Genomic DNA, 23504 nt, shown 5'->3' with positions numbered 1-23504 from the left:
TGTGTGTGTGTGTGTGTGACAGAGTTTTGCTCTTGTTGCCCAGGCTGGAATGCAGTGGCACAATCTCGGCTCACCGCAACCTCCACCTCCAGGGTTCAAGCAATTCTCCTGCCTCCCGAGTAGCTGGGATTACAGGCGTCTGCCACCACACCCAGCTAATTTTCTGTATTTTTAGTAGAAACGGGGTTTCACCATGTTGGCCAGGGTGGTCTTGAACTCCTGACCTCAGTTCATCCACCTGCCTCAGCCTCCCAGAGTGCTGGGATTACAGGTGTGAGCCATTGCGCCCGGCTGGGATTGCTTTTCTTGTTCCAAGGGGAATGCTTCAGTGTTTGCCTGTTCAGTATCATGTTGGCTGTGGGTTTGTCATAGATGGCTCTTACTATTTTGAGGTACGTTCCTTCCATGCCTAGTTTCTTGAGGATTTTTATCACGAAAGGATGTTGGATTTTTTTGAAAGCATTTTCTGCATCTATTGGGATGATAGTTTTAGTTTGTAATTCTGTTTATGTGGTGAATCACATTTATTGATTCATGCATGTTGAACCAATCTTGCATCACAGTAATGAAACCTACTTGATCATAGTGAATTAATTTTTTTTTTTTTTTGAGATGGAGTCTCACCCTGTTGTTCAGGCTGGTGTGCAATGGCACAATCTCGGCTCACTGCAACCTCCACCTCCAGGTTCAAGTGATTCTCCTGCCTCAGCCTCCTGAGGAGCTGGGATTACAGACATGCACCACCGTGCCTGGCTAATTTTTTTGTATTTTTAGTAGAGATGGGGTTTCGCCATGTTGGTCAGGCTGGTCTCAAACTTATGGCCTCCAGTGATCTACCCACTTCAGCCTCCCAAAGTGCTGGGATTACAGGCATGAGCCACTGCCCGGCCAACTTTTTGATGTGCTGTTGAATTCAGTTTGCTAGTATTTTGTTGAGGATTGTTGTGTCTATGTTCACCAGGGATATTGGCCTGGAGTTTTCTTTTTTCACTGTGTCTTTGCCAGGTTTTGAGGTCAGGGTGATGCTGGCTTCAAAGAATGAGTTAGAGAGGAGTTCCTCCTACCTGATTTTTTGGAATAGTTTCAGTAGAATTAGTAGCAGCTCTTCCTTGTACATCTGGTGGAATGTGGCTGTAAATCTAGCTGGTCCAAAGCTTTTTTTGGCTGGTAAGATTTTTAGTACTGATTTCATTTTTTTTTTTTTTTTTTGAGATGGAGTCTTGCTGTGTCGCTCAGGCTGGAGTGCAGTGGCCTGATCTTGGCTCACTGCAAGCTCTGCCTCCCGGGTTCACGCCATTCTCCTGCCTCAGCCTCCCGAGGCTGGGACTACAGGCGCCCGCCACCATGCCTGGCTAAGTTTTTGTATTTTTAGTAGAGACACGGTTTCATTGTGTCAGCCAGGATAGTCTTGATCTCCTGACCTCATGATCTGCCCACCTTGGCCTCCCAAAGTGCTGGGATTACAGGCGTGAGCCACTGTGCCTGGCCTAGTTCCTTTTCTCTAGAGAACCCTGATTCAGTTTCTGAACATGATATCGATTTGTTCAGTCTTTCAGTTTCTTCCTGATTCAATCTTGGGAGATAGTGTGTTTCCAGGAATTTATCTATTGCCTCTAGATTTTCTAGTTTATGTGTTCAGAGGTGTTGATAATAGTCTCTGAGGATCTTTTGTATTTCTTTTGTATTGTGGGGTCACTTATTACAAGGGACACCTTTGTTATTTCTGATTTTGCTTATTTAGATCTCTCTTTTTTTCTTTGTTAATCTAGCTAGCGGTTTACTGGACCTGTTTATCGTTTCAAATAATCAACTTTTGGTTTTGCTGATTCTTCGTATGAATTTTTGTGTCTCAATTTCATTAAGTTATTAACTCTGATTTTAGTTATTTCTTTTCTTCAGCTGTCTTCTGGGTTAGTTTGTTTTTGTTTTTCTAGTTCCTCTATGTGCGATATTAGATGGTTAATTTGAGGTCTAACTTTTTGAGGTAGGCGTTTTAGCACTATCAACTTTCCTCTTAATACTGCTTTTGCTGCATCCCAGAGATTTTGGTACTTTGTATCTCTGTTTTCATTTCTTTCAAAGAATTTTTTTGATTCTGTGCCTTTATTTTGTTGTTTACCCCCAAAATCATTCAGGAGCAAGTCATTTAATTTTCATATAATTGTGTGGTTTTGAGAGATCTTCTTAATTTAATTAATTTTTTTTTTTTTTGAGACAGAGTCTCACTCTGTTGCCCAGGCTGGAGTGCAGTGGCATGATCTCAGCTCACTGCAACTTCCACCTCCCAGGTTCAAGTGATTCTCCTGTCTCAGCCTCCCAAGTAGCTGGGATTACAGGCACCTGCCACCATACTTAGCTAATTTTTTTTGTGTGTGTATTTTTAGTTGAGACAGGGTTTCACCATGTTGGCCAGGCTGGTCTCAAACTCCTGACCTCAAGTGATCTGTCCACCTTGGCCTCCCAAAGTGCTAGGATTACAGGCATGAGCCACTGCATCCGGCCAAAATCTTCTTAGTATTTTCTGTCTTTTTTCTACTGTGGTCCAAGAATATGGCTGGTATAATTTTTAGTTTTTTGAATGTATTGAGACTTGCTCTATGGCCGAGCATGTGGTTGATCTTGGAATATGTTCCATGTGCAGATGAGAAGAATGTATATTCTGTGGTTGATCGGTGGAGTTTTGCATAGATGTCTAATAGATCCAGTGGTCAAGTACTGAGTTTAAGTCCAGAATTCCTTTGGTAGTTTTCTGCCTTGATTTCTGCCCGGCCTTTGGTTTTGTTTTGTGTTTGCTTCCTGAATGTTTACACCTGAGAACATTAAGGAGCAAAACACTCCTGGGCTGGCCAGGCACAGTGGCTCATGCCTGAAATCCCAGCACTTTGGGAGGCCAAGGAGGAAGGATCACTTGAGCCCAGGAGTTCGAGACCAGCCTGGGTAACGAAGTGAGATCCTGTCTCTAAAAAAAAACACAAAACACTTGGCTGGGCACCATGGTTCATGCCTATAATCCCAGCACTTTAGGAGGCCAAGGCAGGTGGATCACTTGAGGTCAGGAGTTCGAGACCAGCTTTGGCCAACATGGAGAAACCCTGTCTCTACTAAAAATACAAAAATTAGCCCAGCTTGGTGGCAGCTGCATGTAATCCCAGCTACTTGGGAGACTGAGGCAGGAGAATCGCTTGAACCCAGGAGGCAAAGGTTGCAGTGAGCTGAGCAGTGAGCCAACCTGGGCAACAGCGTGAGACTCCGTCTCAAAAAACAAAAACAAAAGAAAACAAAAAAATCAACACTCCTGAGCTGACCACTACTGCCCATCATCCTCCAGACCCATTTCCCGTGGTCTTGGTCTCCCACCAGGCTGGCAGATAACCATCAGCCACAGCCATGCCCTGGAGGTGGGGCCATCTGGAACCAAGACTGATCCCTTCTGGACTCAGGACTGACTTTGTCATTTGTGAGGCCCAGTGCAAAATAAAAATATGGGGCCACTTCTTGGAAAATGATTAAGAAATTCAAGATGGTGAGAACTAGGGCCAAATGTGGGGCCTTTGTGAGGATGGGCCCTGCGTGACTGTGGAGGCTGCACTTCCATGAAGCCGTCCTGCTGGTGGCAGAGACCTTTCCACCCCTCCAGGCCCAGTTTCCCTAGAATTCCCTGTGCCCCATGTCGGCGCCTCTCCTTTGTTCTCCCTTTTCCTTCCCCAGTGCCCTCTCACATCCCCTTTTCTGCAAAATGAGCCAGGAATCTTGGCTGGTATGGCCTCCCCTTGATGTCTTCAGGGCTGTTGGGTTTCCCTTGACATTCATCTGGGGTACTCTGCCTCTTGCTCTGGCATCATTTTGTCCCTGTATTGCCATGGCTGGCTACATGTGAGGAACCTGGACCACATGGGGCTAGATTGCAAATTGGTACCCCGTGTTTCACCTGTGTTTCTCACACTGGGCCAGCCCACTTCTCCAGCCTCATGCTCTCAGGTGCTGAGCAACAATCTCAAGGCATTCTGGGCCCTGACATGACTTCAAGCTTTTGAATAGTGTGGCAGAGACAAGCTGTATATTTGCTAATTTCATTGTACACGCCTCCTGGCCCACTGGAAGACTACATTTCCCAGTGGCCTGTGCATCTAGGTGAGACCACGTGACCTGTGACGGCCAATGAAATGTGAGGGGAAATGAAGTACAGGACTCCTAGGCCATGTCCCTCTGCCATGTTTGCTCCCCCGACCTGCCTGTTTGTGACACAGATGGTGGAGCTACAAGATGGAAGCAATCCCTTCTGACTTTGCAGTCTCCCTTAGAGGCTACACGATGCCCTTCTCCCAGCCCAACAGCTCAGGGAACATATCTAGGGGATTGGCTTTATCCCCATTTTTCAAGGTGGGTCCTTGCCACCAGCCTCCTTGTTTTCAGGAAGCTCCATGCAGCCAGGGACATGACATTGGCCACAGAGGCAAAGTCATGGTGGGGGCTGGATGCGGTGGCTCACACTTGTAATCCCAGCACTTTGGGAGGCCAAGGCAGGTCAATCACCTGAGGCTAGGAGTTTGAGACCAGCCTGGCCAACATAGTGAAACCCTGTCTCTACTAAAAGTACAAAAATTAGCTGGGCATGGTGGTGTGTGCCTGTAATCCCAGCTACTCGGGAGGCTGAGGCAGGAGAATCACTTGAACCCAGGAACCCAGAAAGTGGAGGTTGCAGTGTGCTGAGATCGTGCCACTGCACCCCAGCCTGGGTGACAGAGCAAGACTCTGTCTCAAACAACAATAACAACAACAACAACAACAACAAACAAAGTCACGGTGGGGACTTGAACACGAATCCTGCTCTCTGGGTCTCAGCTCCCCCCCAGGCTGGGGGAAGGCAGTCCCCCAGCCTCTCATGATGGAATTCTGGTCCCGAGGGCAGCTGATTTTATCCACCCAGGATTAAGTGATGACAGCACAGACTTTATTTCTCCGAGACTCAATTTCCTCATCTATGAAATAGAAATAGAACTATACCTACCTCATGGGGTTGCTGGGAGAGTCAAAGGAAATAAGGCACCGTATGTAGAGTTGAGCGGGGAGCCTGGTCCTAGGTGTTTAGTGAATGTCAATGTCAAAATGACTGAGTGCCTGCCCCTCAGCAGCCTTGCTCCTCCCAGCTCTGCATGCAGGCCCTGGGGACTCCCCTGAGTGGTTTGATGATTTCCAGGGCTGCTCACAGCCCTTCATCTGGAATGGGGTGCAGCAGTGTGGGGGCCTTCTTGGGGGTGGGTCCCTAGTGCCTCATTTAGAGTTTTGAAGAGGCAGCCAGTGTCCTGTGCAGACAGCATTCCAAGGCCTGGAAGGCCCACCAATCACCAAGTTCTAGCACAGGCCCAATCAATCACTCCCGCAACCTGCTGCAGACCGGCTGGCAGAAGATCAGACACCCTGGTTGCTGAGGGTTAATTACCAACTTGGCACCATCGGCTCAGGGAGAACTTGCAAGAGTCTTTCTGTCTCTTTTTGTCTGTTTCCAAAGACATAAACATTTGTACTGCAAGTGGCCCAGGGGACCTGGAGATGTTTATTTTGTAGTTAACAAAAAGAAAGACATTTTGACTTGGGAGCTGAGTATTCTGCTGGCCCGAAGGAGAAGCTTCTGGGAGACTCCCCGCACTGGGAGGTGTCTCCAGGAGTGGCTCAGTGTGGGGCAGGGCAGTGGCGTGGGTGATGCTGGGCAGTAGAATAGATGTCTAGTCCAGGGCATTGGCCAGGCCCCTTCCTGGGGGCAAGCAGGGGAAGCAGTGTTCCTCAGTGTTCCTAATGTGTGTTGGAAACACATGCACCAGCGTTTTGACAGTGCTTCTACTGAGCAGTGTGACAGTAAAAGAGACTTATGTTGTTCTTTTTGCTTTGCATGCTTTCCAAATTTTTTATTATTTTTGAGACGGAGTTTCGCTCTTGTTGCCCAGGCTGGAGTGCAGTGGCACTGTCTCAGCTCACTGCAACCTCTGCTTCCTAGGTTCAAGTGATTCTCCTGCCTCAGCCTCCCGAGTAGCTGGGATTACAAGCATGTGCCACCACGCCCAGATAATTTTTGTATTTTTAGTAGAGACAGGGTTTCGCCATGTTGGCCAGGCTGATCTCAAACCCCTGACCTCAAGCGATCTACTTGCCTTGGTCTCTCAAAGTGCTGGGATTACAGGTGTGAGCCACCGCACCCAGCCTCCAAATTTCTAAGTAATCCACCAGCACTTTATTTTCAAACTTGCACGTGTAATTCATGAATGTAAGAGATTCAAGCCACATATAAATATATCAAATAAAATGTGAAAATATAAGTGTCCTTACCTCCTCTTTTCGTTTTTTTTGGAGACAAGGTTTCACTCTGTTGCAGTGGTGTGATCATGACTCACTGCAGCCTACACCTCCCAGGCTGAAGTGATCCTCCCACCTCAGCCTCCTGAGTAGCTAGGACTACAGGCCCGCACCACCATGCTTGGCTAATTTTCATATTTTTTGTAGACCCTGGGTTTTGCCATGTTGCCCAGGCTGGTCTCAAACTCCTGGGCTCAAGGGGCCACTTACCTTGGCCTCCCAAAGTGCTGGGATTACAGGCATAAGCAACTGCCCCCGGCTTCCTCCTCTTTTCCTTCCTTTCTTTTCCAAAGGTGACCACGATAAGAGTTAGGCACAGACCTTGCAGGACTTTGCTGGTGCCTTTGTATACACATACATATATTTCCCTCTGTCTTTTTAAAATTTGGCAAAAAGAAGTTACACTTATGCTTTGTTCTTTGACTTGATTTTTTCACATAAGGTATTCTGATACAGTATATGTAGAGGCACTACATTAATTTGTTCCTTTTTTTTTCATTGCCTTTGGAGATTATACACCACATTAATTTCAATGGTGAATAGGATTTCATAGCATGGAGGTAGAATAATTCATCTGATCACTTATCTGATGGAGTGAGTCCTTTTTTTTTTTTTTTTGAGACGGATTCTTCCTCCTCGCCCAGGCTGGAGTTCAATGGTGCAATCTCGGCTCACTGCAAGCTCTGCCTCCCAGGTTCATGCCATTTTCCTGCCTCAGTCTCCCAAATAGCTGGGACTACAGGCGCCCGCCACCTTGCCCGGCTAGTTTTTTGTAGTTTTAGTAGAGACGGGGTTTCACCGTGTTAGCCAGGATGGTCTCAATCTTGTGACCTCGTGATCCGCCCGCCTCGGCCTCCCAAAGTGTTGGGATTACAGGCGTGAGCCACTACGCCCGGCCGGAATGAGTTCTTTAGAGGGCTTGGTGAGAGTGAGACCTGGGCTAATGTCCAGGTTTAGGGTCAGGAAACCTGTGACATTATTTTTTTCTTTTTTCTTTTCTTTTTTTGTTTTGAGATAGGGCTCTCGCTGTTTTGCCCAGGCTGATTGTGAACTCCTGGACTCAAGGCATCCATTCCCTCAGCCTCCAGAGTAGCTGGGATTACAGGCACGCATCACCGCGCTGGGCAAAAGAATCCGTGTAACTGTAATGGAAGGGCTTAAATGCAGTCGCGGTTCAGGGCTGGCCTTCTTCCGCAGATCTCCGGTCTTACCACGGGGCGGAGCTGGTGAGCAAGCCTGCGCCGGGATGGCTCCTGCAGGAAAGGCAAGGGCGGCAGGAGGCGGCGGCTGGGGGGCTTTGCCGCAGCGGGAGCCGGAGGGGGCTGGCAGCTCCTTACCCCTGCCGGCTGGGCCAGGGGCCTTAGCCTATTTGTCCACCTGCAGCACTGGGGGAACCATGAGGGCATTCAAATTCTGCATTCGTTCCCTTACCTGAAGCAACAGATAAGGAAATCCACTGCAGGCAGAGAGTCGGCAAAAAAGGGTATTTTCACCCAACAGCTAGGTCCCTAAGAAAGTGAAGGTCAGTAGATACTTTTATTAAATGGGGTCACATATTGAAGGTCTTGGGGGAAAACCAGCTACTTGAAGGAACCAAATCAGGAATTATTCTCTAAGGAGGGAACTGCCCCTACTTTGTGCATTGTAAACTTGGAGTTTGATAAATTGGGTTCTCAATCTGAAAGGCAGGCACATCTGAGGTCCCCCCTGCTCCTGGTGGTCCCCCTAATTTACTGATTAAAAAAAATCGTTAAAATTTCTTGAGGACTCACAGGCCAGTCACTGAGTTAAATATTGTACCTTTCTTATTTCATTTAATCTTCATGACAACCCTATGAGAAACTACTGCTGTATCTATTTTCTTTTTTTCTTTTCTTTTTTTTTTTTTTTTGAGACGGAGTCTCGCTCTGTCGCCCAGGCTGGAGTGCAGTGGCACAATCTCTGCTCACTGCAAGCTCCGCCGCCTCCTGGGTTCACGCCATTCTCCTGCCTCAGCCTCCCGAGTAGCTGGGACTACCGGCGCCTGCCACCTCGCCTGGCTAATCTTTTTGTATTTTTAGTAGAGACGGGGTTTCACCGTGTTCGCCAGGATGGTCTCGATTTCCTGACCTCGTGATCCGCCCGCCTCGGCCTCCCAAAGTGCTGGGATTACAGGCGTGAGCCACTGCGCCTGGCCTTATTTTATTTTATTTTATTTTATTATTTTATTTTATTTTATTTTATTTTATTTTATTTTATTTTATTTTATTTTATTTTATTTTATTTTATTTTTTTTGAGATGGAAGTCTCACCCTGTTAGCCAGGCTGGAGTGCAATGGCGCGATCTCAGCTCACTGCAATCTCCACCTCCCAGGTTCAAGCGATTCTCCTGCCTCAGCCTCTGGAGTAGCTGGGTTTACAGGTGCCCGCCACCAGGCCAGGCTAATTTTTTTGTATCTTTAGTAGAGACGGGGTTTCAACGTGTTGGCCAGGCTGGTCTCAAATTCCTGACCTCGGGTGATCCTGATTCCTGACCTCTGGTGGCCCACCTCAGCCTCCCAAAGTGCTGGGATTACAGGTGTGAGCCACTGCGCCCAGCCTTTATCTATTTTCTAGATGAATAAATGGAGGTTATAAAGGAGCCAGGCATGGTGGCTCATGCCTGTAATCTCAGCACTCTGGGAGGCCATAGATGAGAGGATCACTTGAGCCCAGGAGTTCAAGACCAGCCTGAGCAATATAGTGAGACCCTTTCTCTACAAGAATTTTTTTTTTTTTAATCAGTTGGACATGGCAGCTCACGCCTGTGGTCCCAGCTACTCAGAAAGCTGAGATGGAAGGATTGTTCAAACCCAGGAGAGTGAGGCTGCAGTGAGCTATGATTGTGCTGTCAGAGGCAATGGAACCAGAGCGACTCCATCTTGAATAGGGGCTACTGAGTAAAATGAGGCTGAGACCAGCTGGGCTGCATTCTAAGGAAGTCAGACATTCTTAGTCACAGGATGAGATAGGAGGTCAGCAGGACTGGTTTCACAAGATACAGGTCACAAAGACCCCGCTGATAAAATGAGATGCAGTAAAGAAGCTGGACAAAACCTGCCAAAACCAACATGGCAATGAAAGTGACCTCTGGTTGTCCTCACTGGTCATTGTATGCTAATTATAATCCTTTAGCATGCGGAAATACACTCCCACCAGGGCCATGACAGTTTATGAATGCCACGGCAATATCTGGAAGTTACCCTATATGATCTAAAAAGGGAAGGAACCTTCAGTTCCGGGAACTCCCCACCCCTTTCCTGGAAAACTCATGAATAATCCATCCCTTGTTTAGTATATAATCAAGAAATAACCGTAAGTCTACTCAGTCAAGCAGCCATGCCACTGCTCTGCCTACGGAGTATCCTTCCTTTATTCCTTTACTTTCTTGATAGACTTGCTTTCACTTTACTGTCAGCTCACTCTTGAGTTCCTTCCTGCTTAAAGCCAGGAACCCATGTGGCCTCCCAGGCTGAATCCCAGTTTCGGAGTTTACCCTGTGACAGTGTCACTGCTCTCCAGCCTGGGCGACAGAGTGAGACCCTGTCTTTAGAGAGAGAAAAAAAGGAAAGGTTATCCTTGGCAGGCAGTGTGCCAGAGCCCCAAGAGTCAGCAGGAGAGGTGGGGGGACACGGGGGGCGGGGAGGAGCTAGAGAAAGTTGAGCAGATTCTGTCTCCCGTTTTCGTAAGAGATTTTTGGGGGCAGATCCCAGCCCAGTAAGTCAGTGCACAGAAGGGCAGGCCTCGCCGGTCTCACAGGACTGAGAAGAGAGGCGAGTTTCTAAGAGACTGGAGGGCTCCCTACATGGGAAAGGGAAGTGATTTTAGCCGCATTTGGCTGGGAGTTCGGCTGATGGTTCCAACTCATGGGTATTAGCGAAGGGGAACAAGGAATTGCTGAGGGTGGCAAATTGGTTATAATTAAGAGAACCTGGGAGACGCAAAACAATGTGAAGGCCACCAGCTGTCCTGGATCTGGAGCCTCTGTCCTTGGAGCCGCTTGCAGGGGGTTGGAGGGATGGCTCAGGAAACCAGCCGCCCTCCCTACAGTGCAGACCATTCAGCAAAGACTGCGGGAGGATGGAGCCGCTCTGCCCGATACTCCCAGGGCCCAGGGGACTGCCCTTGCTCCTGGGCCTTCCTTCCTGCTTCACTGTCACCTTTTCTTCCTCCACAATTTAAATGCCTTGTCTCTTAGGAAAACAAACAGGCTTGGGAGTGGGCTCAGATCCTGACTCCTGTGCTTTTTGTTTTGTTTTGTTTTTTGTTTTTTTTTTTTTTTAGACAGAGTCTTCTTGTTCTGTCTCCCAGGCTGGAGTGCAACGGCACAATCTCGGCTCATGGCAACCTCCACCTCCCCGGTTCAAGCGATTCTCCTGCCTCAGACACCCAAGTAGCTGGGATTACAGGCATGTGCTACCACACCTGGCTAATTTTTGTATTTTTAGTAGAGACAGGGTTTCACCATGTTGGCCAGACTAGTCTCAAACTCCTGACCTCAAGTGATCCACCCGCCTCAGCCTCCCAAAGTGCTGAAATTACAGGGGTAAGACATCATGCCTGGCCGGTTTTTACACTTTTTAATTTGGGGGGGAAAAAATCAAAAGAATAGCATTTTGTAGCATTTCGTGACATGTGAATGTTATATAAACTTCAGGTTTTGGTATCCGTGAAGTTTTATGGGAACACAACCGTGCCCATTTGTTTACATATTGTCTGTGGCTAATAACAAGGGGGGCTTGGTGGCCCCTCATCCCCCGCTCCTCGTGGAGCTGCCCAGATGGCTCCAGAGCTTGCTGGAGTCACTGAGGGTCCCAGTGACTGGCCTGTGGTTCTGGTCAAAGGATCTGAGACTGTATGGCCTGCAAAGTCTAAAACATTTAGTATTTAGCCTTTTACAGAAAATGTTTGTCAACCCCTGGCATAAGTGCCTGACAATAGGTGGTCAGTAAAATGTATCCTATTATTCGTATTATTATTACTGTTACTCTTACCCCTTTAGGCCTCATTTTAACTTTCAAATAATTATACTCATGGCTTAATGGAGAGATTCTAAACCTGAGGTCCATGGAAGGGTTTCAGGGGGCAGGGGGTCTCTGGACCTCTGCAGTCTGGCAGATGGGGTCTTTTTTGGGGGGAGAGGCTCCATCCAACCCCTGGTTCTCAAAGGGGTTTGTGTCATCAAATAGGTAAAAAAAAAAAAAAAGTGTAGGTTTGATCCTTCCTTGACCCAGGCAAATCGATCCACACTTTCCCTGGGCTGTCTGAAAGCCACATCCTTGAAGATGAGCTATTTGGGGGCCCACCCACTGCCTGTGTTGGAGGGGCCTGCAGCTCAACAGGAATGAGGACCCACAGCTTTGGAGCTAGTGGTCCCAGGCTGAGTCCAAACCTTGGCGGCCCCTAGCTGAACCCCTTCTCTGACCCTCGGTTTCCTTGTTGGGTTACTGCAAAGATTAATCTGGTAATGTCTGTTGGTCACTTGGCACAGCGTCTGGTACACAATAGGTATTGCAGAGATGGTAGTGATTACTAATCTTATTGTCCTTGCACATTCAAAAGTGCTTTCCTCAGCTCACTCAGACCCAGGAAAAGCTGCCCCTGTATTTGGCTGAATTTGAGGTCTAAATACCCCTTGAGGGCCCTTAATCTTTATCTTTGGTACCAGCAAATGAGGCAAGTCCACTAAACATTCACATGATCAATATGCAAAGAAGCATGACCCTCAGTGAAGTTTTTAAGAGTTCAGTGACCTCATTTGAACAGAGACAATGCTTTTAAGAGTGAAATAAACGGGATCTGCAGCTTCGCTATTGCAAAAGCCCTGGCTGTTTCTGAGTGGTTGGTGTTTCTCCCAGAGGGGTTACTCTGAAGCTCAAGCTTGGGTCTACTTTCCCCCTAAAACGCTTCTTGTGGAGCCCCTTTTCCCAGCTCAGTCACCCAGAGCTAACAGGTTTATTCCAAAGCCCAGCAGCCACCAACGGGAGGGGACAGGGTGTCTTTGCAGCCGGGCTGTCCTGGAGATGGGCGTCCTGCACAGACTGGTTCACGTTCAGCCCGGCAGGCACTGCCCGCCCCCAGTTGCTGGGCTTAGGCCCATTCAGCGGAGGCCTGGTGGCTCCAGACAACAGCTGGAGACCAGAAGTGAAGACTTCCAGCTACAAGCAAATGTTGCTGCTTCTTGAGGTTGAAATATTCTATCCCTAAAGTGTCCCTTTCAGCTGAGCAAAAACAATCCCCCATCGGGACCCGACCTCGCCACAGAGGAACAAAAGCTTCCCAGTTCTCTGAGTGCCAGAGACTGTCTGCAGTTTCAAGCACGCATGGCCCAGAGGGGAGAGAAGATGGTCATGTGACTTCCAAGCCTGGAGACAAGGTCACCCTTGTCCAGCCCTATTCCCCTTCATGGGAAGAAGAGCCTTTGACTGCTTGACAAAGGATGGGGCTGGTGCTGCCGTGGTGCTGGCTCCCGGGTGGATTCTCCAATGTCTGAGTTTCTCAGGTTCAGGAGAACACAGGGCAAGGTCAGTGGTCCCCAGAGTCCACTCAAATGGGTGTGAGGGTCTCATCCTGGCTTCATTGTCCCATAATCCCAAAGTGGTTTTTTAGGTAGGACAGTTGCACATTCTGGCTGCATTTATTTATTTTTCTGTTGCAGCATAATTTGGCCCTAAGAAATTCACCAGCAAGGCCACCCCGTTTGTTTTCTACCAGCCATTTCCTGCCATTAAAAATATTTTCCTTCATGGAAGGAAAGAGCTTCGGGGAGAGAGAAGGAAAGCCCGGTGAAGAGAAACGGTCAAGCGAAGCCCACCTTTAAAGGAGCCATCCCGGGCTGGGCGCGGTGGCTCGCACCTGTAATCCCAGCACTTTGGGAGCGCGAGGTGGGCGGATCACCAGGTCAAGAGATCGAGACCGTCCTGTCAACACGGTGAAACCCTGTCTCTACTAAAAATACAAAAATTAGCCGGGCGTGGTGGCAGGCACCTGTAATCCCAGCTAGTCGGGAGGCTGAGGCAGGAGAATCGCTTGAACCCAGGAGGCAGAGGTTGCAGTGAGTTGAGATCGTACCACTGTACTCCAGCCTGGCGACAGAGCGAGACTCTGTCTCAAAAAAAAAAAAAAAAGGTGCCATTATGTTGCAACAGCCGCAACAGTGTTGGGGCTGGCTGCCGGGTGGAGGCAGAAGTTAGCCAGGGAGGGGACAGTGGTGAAGTGAAGGGTGTGGACTCTGTGTCGAGGCAATGCTTCCAGGGATTCTGATGTGGTAGGTCTGGGGTGGGGCCCAGAAACCTGCAGTTTAACAGAGCACGTAGGGATTCCCAGGCAAGTGGTCAAATGCATCCCACCGAGAGCCATGTCTGCGGTGGTAATATTCTTTAGCTGGACTGGCCTGTGCCCTCTTTCCTCAGAGAACCCTATCCTAGCAAGAACTGGCTGGACGAGGGAGACTTCACCTGGCCCAGCTGTCTCCTGAGAATCTGGAACTGGGACTCAAAGCCCCAGCAGTCTATGTGTGCTGGTCAGGTTAGAATCTTTGCTCGCCAGGCTCAGTAACTCATGCCTGTAATCCCAGCACTTTGGGAGGCCGAGGCGGGCAGATCACCTGAGGTCAAGAGTTTCAGACCAGCCTGGCCAACATGGTGAAACCCCATCTCTACTAAAAATACAAAAATTAGCTGGGCGTGGTGGCGGGTGCCTGTAATTCCAGCTACTCCGGGAGGCTGAGGCAGGAGAACCGCTTGAATCTGGGAGGCGGAGGTTGCAGTGAGCAGAGATTGCACCACCGTACTCCAGCCTGGGCGACAAGCAAAGCTCCGTCACAAAAAAAAAAAAAAAAAAAAGCTTTGCCCATAGGTTATTTGGCTTCCAGGGGAGTCCTTGTTTCCTGTCCTACCCTGCCCAACCTGGTCCTGCCAGGCACTCCCTCACTGCCTCAGTGCATCCCAGGACACTGTCCCCCATAGCCTTCTGAGGGGTGGCCCCAACACTCACCCTGAGGATGCTCCCTGTGTCCATGTTCCCTTGGGTTGTGCAGAGCCCTGTGCTCCTTGGGGGGGCTCAGGCTGTCTGTCCAACGCCTGCCGGACAGCTCTGCCTCAGTGTCCCACAGGGACCACAGTGAATTTAGCCCAAAAGGAATTCATCAGGTTTCCTCTCACACCTGGCACCTTTTCCATTCCTTATGTCAAACAGTGGCCCCTCTGTCTGCTCAGGCACCCGTGTCAGGTACCCGAGCACCATCCCAGACACCTCCTCATTCTTTTTTTTTTTTTTTTGAGATGGAGTCTGGCTCTGTCACCCAGGCTGGGGTGCAGTGGCCGGATCTCAGCTCACTGCAAGCCCCACCTCCCCGGGTTCACGCCATTCTCCTGCCTCAGCCTCCCGAGTAGCTGGGACTACAGGCGCCCGCCACCTCGCCCGGCTAGTTTTTTGTATTTTTTAGTAGAGACGGGCTTTCACTGTGTTAGCCAGGATGGTCTCGATCTCCTGACCTCGTGATCCGCCCGTCTCGGCCTCCCAAAGTGCTGGGATTACAGACTTGAGCCACCGTGCCCGGCCGACACCTCCTCATTCTTAACCCCCACCTCTATTCTAGAATGAAAGGAACATCTACCTTTGATGGAAAACATACTGCAGGTAATAATAATTCATAGAGCCCAATGCCTCACAAAGGCAGGTACTGTAACTGTCTCCATTTGACAGGTGAGAAAACAGGTACACAGGGCCGTGTTACTTGCCGCAAGTCACATAGTGAATAGTGGAACTGGGATGTGAGCCTGAGCTACCCACCCCATGCATGTGCCCCTGCTCTGGAGATGCGGTCAGCGTCTCTCTCCACAGCACTGGCGTGGGAGCCCAGGCATGCCCTCAGCATCTCCTGGTTGGGCCTGTAGAGTCTCCTGACTGGTTTCCTTGCCCTCGGTCTTACCCTGCTCAGATCTGTTTTCCCAGATGCAAGGAGAAACGCTTTCTAAACTGGGAATCTGATGTCACTCCTCCGCTGAAACCCTTCAAAGGCTCCCTGTTTTACTCTCACTGGCCTCACAGAGAATGAATGGAGGAAACTGAATCCTGGAGGGCTGACTCCAGGGCTGTGCTCCCAGCTACTGTCCCCCACGGCCTCTCCATGCCTCAGCTGTCTCATCTGCCAAAGAGAGAAAGTGGTACCCATGGCGAAGAGTTGTAGGATGTGCACAGTGTCTGCCAGCGGAGTGCCTGGCACAGAGTGGGCAGCTCATATATGGAGCTTCTATTAGCTTCTTTCCTTCCTAAGAAGGAAAGGGTGGGGCAAGAAGTGGGTGGAGAGGAGGAACTGGTTGCTCTGAGAGGCAAAGTCAGTTCCACCTGGGATAATAATTACATAAGCACTTTAGATGCATTTTGTCAAAACATAACCTCCATAGCCTCCTGAGGAAGAGATTCCATTACCCTTTTCAGATGGGGAAGCTGAGGCTGAGGAGTCAAGGGACCAACTCCAGGCCGGCTTGAGCCCAGATTTCTCTGATGCAGAGCCCTGTGCTCTGCCCTGACCCTCCTTGGACGTGCGCTGCAGTGCAGTGGTTTTGGAGTACCTAATCTTTCCGATCTTACCAGCTGAAGGTCAGCTGTGGGTCAAAGCTGTGACAAGACTGGAAGAAATTTGGAGGCACTGCTAGGAAAAAGCAACCAAAAGGTGAGGACTGGCACCCAAGGGAAGGTAAGAATCCCACCACAGACAGCCTCCGCTTGTCCCACGGTCTCTGGGGAACTCCTGTAGAAATGACAGCGTAGGGCCCATCACTATTTCTACAACAATGAGAATATTTATTTTTTCCAGAAAGTAAAAATAACATTTTTTTCTCTTTTGTAAAAGTACCATTACATTCCATTTTCTTAAATAACAAAATCCTAAAAATATATATTAAATTGTATACAGTGCATCACACTTCATCTTATATTTTAAAATACATGATGTTTCTATTTTATTCTCAAAGTTGCATATTAAGAGCATATTTACAAATAAAGCCTTGTCATCCAAAGTCAAAATCCCTGCTGGAAGGTGAGTTTGGATGTGGGAAGGTCTTGGCGTGCGTGAGCCCCACGATGGCAGCTCCCGTGCAGGCGGGGAAGGGCCCTCCAGTCTTTGTGTCTACAGACCCTTCCTTTCTGAAGCAGATTTCCCTCTGACTTTTCTCCACACCTCACTTCTGCCTCTGTACCCAACTCAGCAAGACAGAAGCCTGTGAGATGTGCCCACCAGGGGTCTGCAGTCAGAGGGTGAAGCCCTGTCACCCCTGAGCCATCCAGCCTGAGGGGAGACAGCTGTGGCTGGAAGGCTTGAAAAACACCCCACACCAGGGAAGCTAAGCTGAGACCTGGCCAGGAGGTAGAACAGTGAGGAAGGTAAACAAAGACACCAGAGGAAACAATCCAAACTCCCAAGGTAGGAACAAAAGCCGACATCAAACACCACATGGGAGATCTGAGCCCTAACTGTGCCAGGCGGTGGGGTGGGGAGCTGCCCGGCTCCGTGGGAGACCTGGCCTGGCCTCAGCAGACCAGGGAGGCAGGGTCTCGGGGGCCATCCGCATATAAGTGCTTGTGAAGAGTAAGTGTGCAGTGCCAGGATGCATCGGGGCTGGGTGATGGCCTGGCTGGGCTGCAGGCAGATCCTGAGCCTGGCCAGGAAGGCTCCTGCCTGGGCCGACAGTGGGGCATGTGGGTGGAGCCACACCCAGGCACTCCGGTGGGTTCTGCCTGAGGGCCAGGACAGCTGAACTTGCTAGTGCTTTGATCTCTGTGGGCTTCTGGCCGATTGGAGTCTTGAGCCGGAGCCCACTCTTCAGAAGTTAGAGCAGCCTGGTTTCCTCGCTCACGCCCAGAGAGGTCTCAAGCCTGTCCTGATGTGGGGGACAGGGTTGGTGAAGGCACTCGGGATCATTCCTACTCATTCTCTGCTTTGCAAGCAACTGGACAAACGGGGAAGAACAGGGCACCGTGTGCCTCCCGCCTGCCTTCTCAGAAGGGCCAAGGACACTGAGAAACACCGCGGGGCCACAGCTGGCCAAGGCATAGTCACCACGGAGAGTGACAAGATCAGCTGGTGAGGGCTCTCCTGTTGGCACATGTACCAAGAAGGCAGGGCCTGGCGCCAGCGGGGGACAGGGTGAGGATGGCACGCGGGCCCAGTGCCCCCGAAGCCTCCTCCCACGCTCTGTCACCTTAGGAGAGGCTTTGGCCAGGGTGCTTTCAGAGCTCCGCCCACAGTGGTCCCCAAAGCCCCTCCCCTGCCTCTTCCACAGTCTTCTGCCACGCATTCCGACGTTGACTTTCCCAGGGTTACCCTCTTCCTGCCACCTCCAACCCCCACTTTATCTCATCCAAGGAGTTTCCTCAAAGTTCAAGTGCCACCTCCTCCGTGCTCCTGGAAGCCCACGTCATCTCTTCTGGAACAGTTTCTTTCTCAGGTGTTTACTTAGCTGCAGTGGCCTTCTGTGGGGTGTCGCTGACTTTTGTTTTTTTTTTTTTGAGATGGAGTCTCCCTCTGTCGCCCGGGCTGGAGTGCCGTGGCTGGATCTCAGCTCACTGCAAGCTCCGCCTCCCGGGTTTACACCATTCTCCTGCCTCAGCCTCCCGAGTAGCTGGGACTACAGGCGCCCGCCACAACGCCCGGCTAGTTTTTTGTATTTTTTAGTAGAGACGGGGTTTCACCGTGTTAGCCAGGATGGTCTCGATCTCCTGACCTCATGATCCGCCTGTCTCGGCCTCCCAAAGTACTGGGATTACAGGCTTGAGGGTGTCGCTGACTTTCTAAGTGGTTCTAACTGAGCCCATAGCCAGGCTGCGCAGGACCCAGCACCCATGGAGGCTTAGCCTGGGGTGATTTACAGCCCTCCTGCCCCTACGCTGTCCTGAGCCAGGTTTGGGTTTCCCGGGGCTGCTCCACGGATCGTAAGTTGATCCTAGAGGCACTGGGCCATGCCAGGGCCAGGCAGGAGGAGAAGCGCTGGGGCATCCCCGGCACCTCCCAGGCCCTCCGAGGAAGTGCTGCCCCCACTGCAGGCTCCGACAGCACATGGGCCTGGGCATGGCCTCCCCTGACTGAGATGTGAGGAGGGCAAGGTGGGCATTTGGGCTGTAGGACACCCCAGAGGCCAGTGGTCAGTGTCAGCCCCAGGCAACTGAACAACTGCCCCCTGGCCGGGTGAACTCTTCTGGGGCCACATGCCACATTCTCTTTGTGCTGCACATGGCTCTATTCACAGCACAGGGCCCGCTGGGATGACACACACCTGACACTTGTGTTTGAAAGAGATTCCACAATCAGTGTGAATAGCTTGGAGGGGAGACTGCACGTGTCGATATGTTTCCAGCAGTCCTCCTGTGTGACGAGCCTCTTGGAGACAGAGGCCTGCGGACAGCTGCTCTTTCCAGATCAAAGCATGAAGCCTGCACCAAGCAGCTCTGTGCCCTCAGCTGGCCTCCCACGGGGCCTGTGGTGGCAGTCCTGACCCTGTCTGCCTGTGACACATCGCTCCATTTCCCTCCTCTGAAGGCCTCTCTGCCTGAAGCTCTGAGCACCTCTCCTGAACTCAGGCTGCCGAGTGTCACCTCTCCCTGCAGACACTTCCCGTGTGGCCCTCTTTCCTCCCAGGGGTGGCAGGTGCAGAGGTGTTGCCAGAACCTCAGTAGGAGCCCCAGCAGGCAGTGGCTCAGGGCTTGGGGGAGGTAGGCAAAGTGCTGCAAAGAGGAAACACCAAGGCCAGAGCTGCAACAATCACCCAGGCCCGAATGCCTTGGGGAGAGGCACGCTCTGACGAGAGCCTAGGCCTGGCCAGCAGAGGCACAGTCTGCTTTTCTCAGCTGCTGTTGACAAAGCCTGCTTCCAGATGGCAAGGACTTTTAAATTAGTGACGGCACTTACCTCCCAACCAGCAGCCACTACAGCTGCGGCTCTCAATCTTAGGAGGAGCTCCTTGGAGGAGCTCCAATTCCCAAACCCACCCTCTCCTCGCACCAATCTCTGCAGCCCAACTCCCTATCTAAGGGACAGGGTGACATGGGACTGGGGAGAAGAGCGCTCTCCTTCGCCACTGAGCCATTCCTAACCCCACATGGTCCCCACAGGAGGGGCAGAGAGCACAGATGGCTCTTGGGGTGTTTTTTATCTTTTAACATGGGGGACGCCAGAAGGAAGGACCACAGGCCCCATGTTTCATGTAGTGCTGCCTAAAGGCAAAAACACAAGATTGATACTCTCTGCTCTGAACTGAGAGTTAGCTGAGCCAATCATGGAGAGACCGAGGCCTGGCTCAGGTTCCATAGGACCACGAGCTGCTCAGGGGCAAGGCTGATAAATCCAATCCTGAGTAGTTACTGAGTGCCCATAAAAGCTTGCAGGAGAATTTGTTGCATGAGTAAATGAATGGGTGTTTTTTGTTTATTTGGTTTTTGTTTTCTCTGAGACACAGTCTCACTCTTGTCGCCCAGGCTGGAGTGAAGTGGTGCGATCTTGGTTCACTGCAACCTCCGCCTCCTGGGTTCAAGCTATTCTTGTGCCTCAGCCTTCTGAGTAGCTGGGATTACAGGCTCCTACCACCACGCCTGGCCGATTTTTTTTTTTTTTTTTTGAGACGGAGGCTCGCTCTGTCGCCCAGGCTGGAGTGCAGTGGCGCAATCTCGGCTCACTGCAAGCTTGGCCTCCCAGGTTCACGCCATTCTCCTGCTGCAGCCTCCCAAGTAGCTGGGACTATAGGCACCCGCCACCAAGCCCGGCTAATTTTTTGTATTTTTAGTAGAGACGGGGTTTCACCGTGTTAGCCATGATGGTCTCGATCTCCTGACCTCGTGATTCGCCCGCCTCGGCCTCCCAAAGTGCTGGGATTACAGGCGTGGTGGTAGGGGCCTAGCTAATTTTTATACTTTTAGTAGAGATGGGGTTTCACCATGTTGGCCAGGCTGGTCTCGAACTCCTGACCCTAGGTGATCTGCCCGCCTCAGCCTCCCAAAGTGCTGGGATTACAGGCATAATCCTGTTGCGCCCGGCCAAATGGATGTTTTATATGACCAAAGCTCTTCAAGCTTTCCCTGCAGCTCTATGAGCTATGGAAAGAAGAATCTAGAAAGAAGCCCATGTGTAAAGTATCACGTTTGATATAAATGGGGGTCACTAGATCTTATTCTCAGACCCTCCCAGGCTGGAGGAGGCCCATCCTAGTCCAGCATCTGGAGAGCAAAGTTGCCAGGGCAGCACAGACACCGCCCTCTTTACACCTCACTAATGTCCAGGAGTCCACACTTGCATGGGACCAGACCAACTCCCAAGAGTACCTGAGAGTTCTCCCTGTCTGGCCCTGTTCCAAGCCATAAAGACCAGGAGAAGAGAAGAAGCAAGAAAAATTCAATGGAACTAAACCTACCCACCACCTGACAGCCATCTAGAATGTACCTGAGCCCAGTGCCAGCCATGACCACCTCTGTCATTTCAGCCTCACTGTCCTGACACCCCCACTGCTAGCTAGATCAGAGAGAGAGATGCAGAGAGGGCCGGGCCCCAGGGCCTTGAGTCTCTCTCCTAAGTGCAACTGATGAAGCAGGAGGAATCCAGGCTCTGCCTGCCCTGGCAGCAGGGTGCCGCTTCCTAGTTTGTAGGAGGGCGCCCCCAAAGAGGCCGAGGCAGAGGGAGAGGCAGGGAAGAGTCTGTCAGAGAAGAACCACAGGAGGGGTTGACCCCAGCAGCCTTGAGCTCAAAGAGGGCCCTCAAGTCCTAGGCACAGCAGCGTTTTTAGTCACTCACAAGAGGATTGCGGTCATCTTGTTGACTCTGACCCTTGAGTTTCTTCTTAAAGATGGAAATCGAAGTGGAAGGCTTGTAAAAAATGCTCCAGATTTCCCCCGAAGTCCCAGGTTGATGACAATCCCGAAGGTCCCCTGAAGCAGGAACACGATGGGATCTGTCAAGCAGATAAATAATTTTTCCAATAGATTAGAACAAAGCACTCCAAACAACCTACCATCTCATGAGATACTGTATCTAGGAAATGGGGTGGGGCAAGGTCTGGGAAGGACCTCACAGCCACCTCTAAAGGTCTGAAGGACTAGTGTGCAGCTGAAATGAGGCCAAGTGCAGCAGGGCAGCGTCCGCATCAGAATAACAAAGAACTTTCTAACTAGCGGAATTCTTCGAATCTGGAAAAGCCCAGCCTGAGAGAATATGAATTTTCAAATTCTTTTATTTTAAATAAAAGAACTATCTTCAAATGCCATTTACCTGGAAGCCCACCTAGCTAAAACAAGATAAATGCAAAACTTCTCTGCTTCAAGCAGAGACCCGTCTAGCCTCCGGTGCTGGCCCAGACTCTGTTCAGTCCCAACAGCTGCCTGGCAGGGAAGCTGCAGCTGATGTCAGAGGAGAGTTAGGCATGTACTTTAAGGCCTCAGCCAGGCTGTCAGATGCTGGATGCTATAGGAAGCATTGGGCTTTCTTGCTGCCACAGGGGATGTGGTCAGGACTGAGCCTGAGAGGCTTCCCCAGAACATGTGAATTGTGACTTTAAAACACACATACAGACACACAGACACAGACACACACACAGACACAGACACACACACACGCAGACACAGACACACACACACACACACACACGCACACACACACACACGAGGACATTATTTCCACTGAAAAATTTCAAGTGTAGGGTGGAGGTGTCTATGTAAAGTGGTTCCAATGTGGCCAAAGGCAGCCTTCACAAGGCAATAGAAGAGCTCGCATTTAATGTGTAAGAAGGCAAGTGAGACGGTCAGGAAAAAGACAGCTTTTAGTGGACATACATAAATTTTCAGGGAGGCTGTGAAATGAGAAGAGCCTCGATTAGAAACCACCAGAAAGACAGAGTAGGGGTCTAGGAAAAATTAAAACGAGCTCCCCTCTAAGTACACAAACATCAGTAGCATGAACAATTGCCCGTTTCCTGGAAGGTGTAACTGTTAGACTTGAGTAGCAAAATAAGGGAAGGAAATATATTTTCCCCCAAATTGGTCAGAATTGAATGATAAAGCTTCCATAAGTTTCTTCAATAACTGTTTTAAAATAACTACTAAGCAATAGTGAATAAAATGTGAGAATTCTCTTCCTAAGGATGTTTCTCAATTTCTAGAAGGCATCAGAAGTATGCACCGCATCGTCCTAGCTATCTTCAATCCTGCATAAAGATCTCCGTAAGGCACTAGCACATTTGCTTTTCAAGCCAGGAATGTTGCAATCCTCCTTGAAATTGTATGCTTTGGACACAGCAAACAAAATCCCTCAAACCTTAATGAGATTTGTCCAGTTGTACATTTCACTCTACAGAGAAGGGGGAGTGTCTGCTGCCTTCCATTCCCTAGGACTGAGGGCCTTGGAATCATCTGCTGATTCTACAGTTGTACCCAGACAAATGAAGCATCATAGAAAACGAACTCTGAGCCTTCCCTTTCCTGGAATCGGGCAGCTCCCTCTTGTACTCACTTGAATGTGACGTGCAGAAGTATCTTTGCTACAATGGCTGTGACTGTGAGGATGAGGAGAGTTGCCAGACCATAGACTGTCCATCCTGCAAATGCAAAAGACAGAGCTTACCAGGCTTGTTTATGGCTGGTTCCCGAAAGGGGGTCGGCTGGAATACCCAAGTGAGTAAGTCTGGCTGAGGGGCTCCCTGCAGGCCAGTGTGGGAGGGCAGCCAGCAAACCCAGCCTCAGGAGCAACTGAGACCCAGGCTAAGCATGGGGCCCCAGGTGTTCTGAATACTTCCCTTTGTTCTACAAGTCACTCTCAGGGAGAGGCAGGCAGGATGATCCAAAGTCTACTGGACTCAGAATCTAAAGGGATGACATGCATTTTGTCTCTGCCACTGGGACCACTGTGCAACCACAGATGGAGTTATGTAAACTCTTTGGGCCTCAGTTTCCTCATCCAAGGAATGAGATGTGTGACCTATGAGATGCTACTGAGATCCACAGCCAAATGATACACAGGAAGTGCTGGACAGGCCCTTCTCCCTGACCTTCTATGGTGGGTCCTGCAGGGGCCCTGGGCAGTTTGAAAGCCTCCAGGCTAGGTCACTACTGAGGGTACTTTCCAGTTCTACCAGCTCATAAAAGCATCACTTCCTTGGCTC

At 50.2% G+C, this 23504-nt stretch overlaps 1 protein-coding gene across 2 annotated transcripts in view; it reads right to left on the bottom strand.

Moving 5' to 3' along the window:
• Positions 1-20915: 20915 nt before the first annotated feature.
• KREMEN1 (kringle containing transmembrane protein 1) overlaps positions 20916-23504 on the bottom strand; it is a 69881-nt gene continuing 67292 nt past the window's right edge. For both annotated transcript variants that reach the window (XM_023190706.1, XM_023190707.1), the window contains 2 exons: positions 22856-22940; positions 20916-21302 (listed from right to left, as the gene is read on the bottom strand). In XM_023190706.1, the coding sequence (XP_023046474.1) occupies positions 21134-21302; positions 22856-22940 (254 nt within the window). In that variant the 3' untranslated portion in view covers positions 20916-21133. The remainder of the gene's footprint in view (positions 21303-22855; positions 22941-23504) is intronic.

The sequence above is a fragment of the Piliocolobus tephrosceles genome, chromosome 19, assembly GCF_002776525.5.
Source record: "Piliocolobus tephrosceles isolate RC106 chromosome 19, ASM277652v3, whole genome shotgun sequence".
NCBI lineage: Eukaryota > Metazoa > Chordata > Mammalia > Primates > Cercopithecidae > Piliocolobus > Piliocolobus tephrosceles.
Note: the sequence above shows the minus strand (reverse complement) of the source record. Positions and strands in the feature narration are given on the sequence as shown.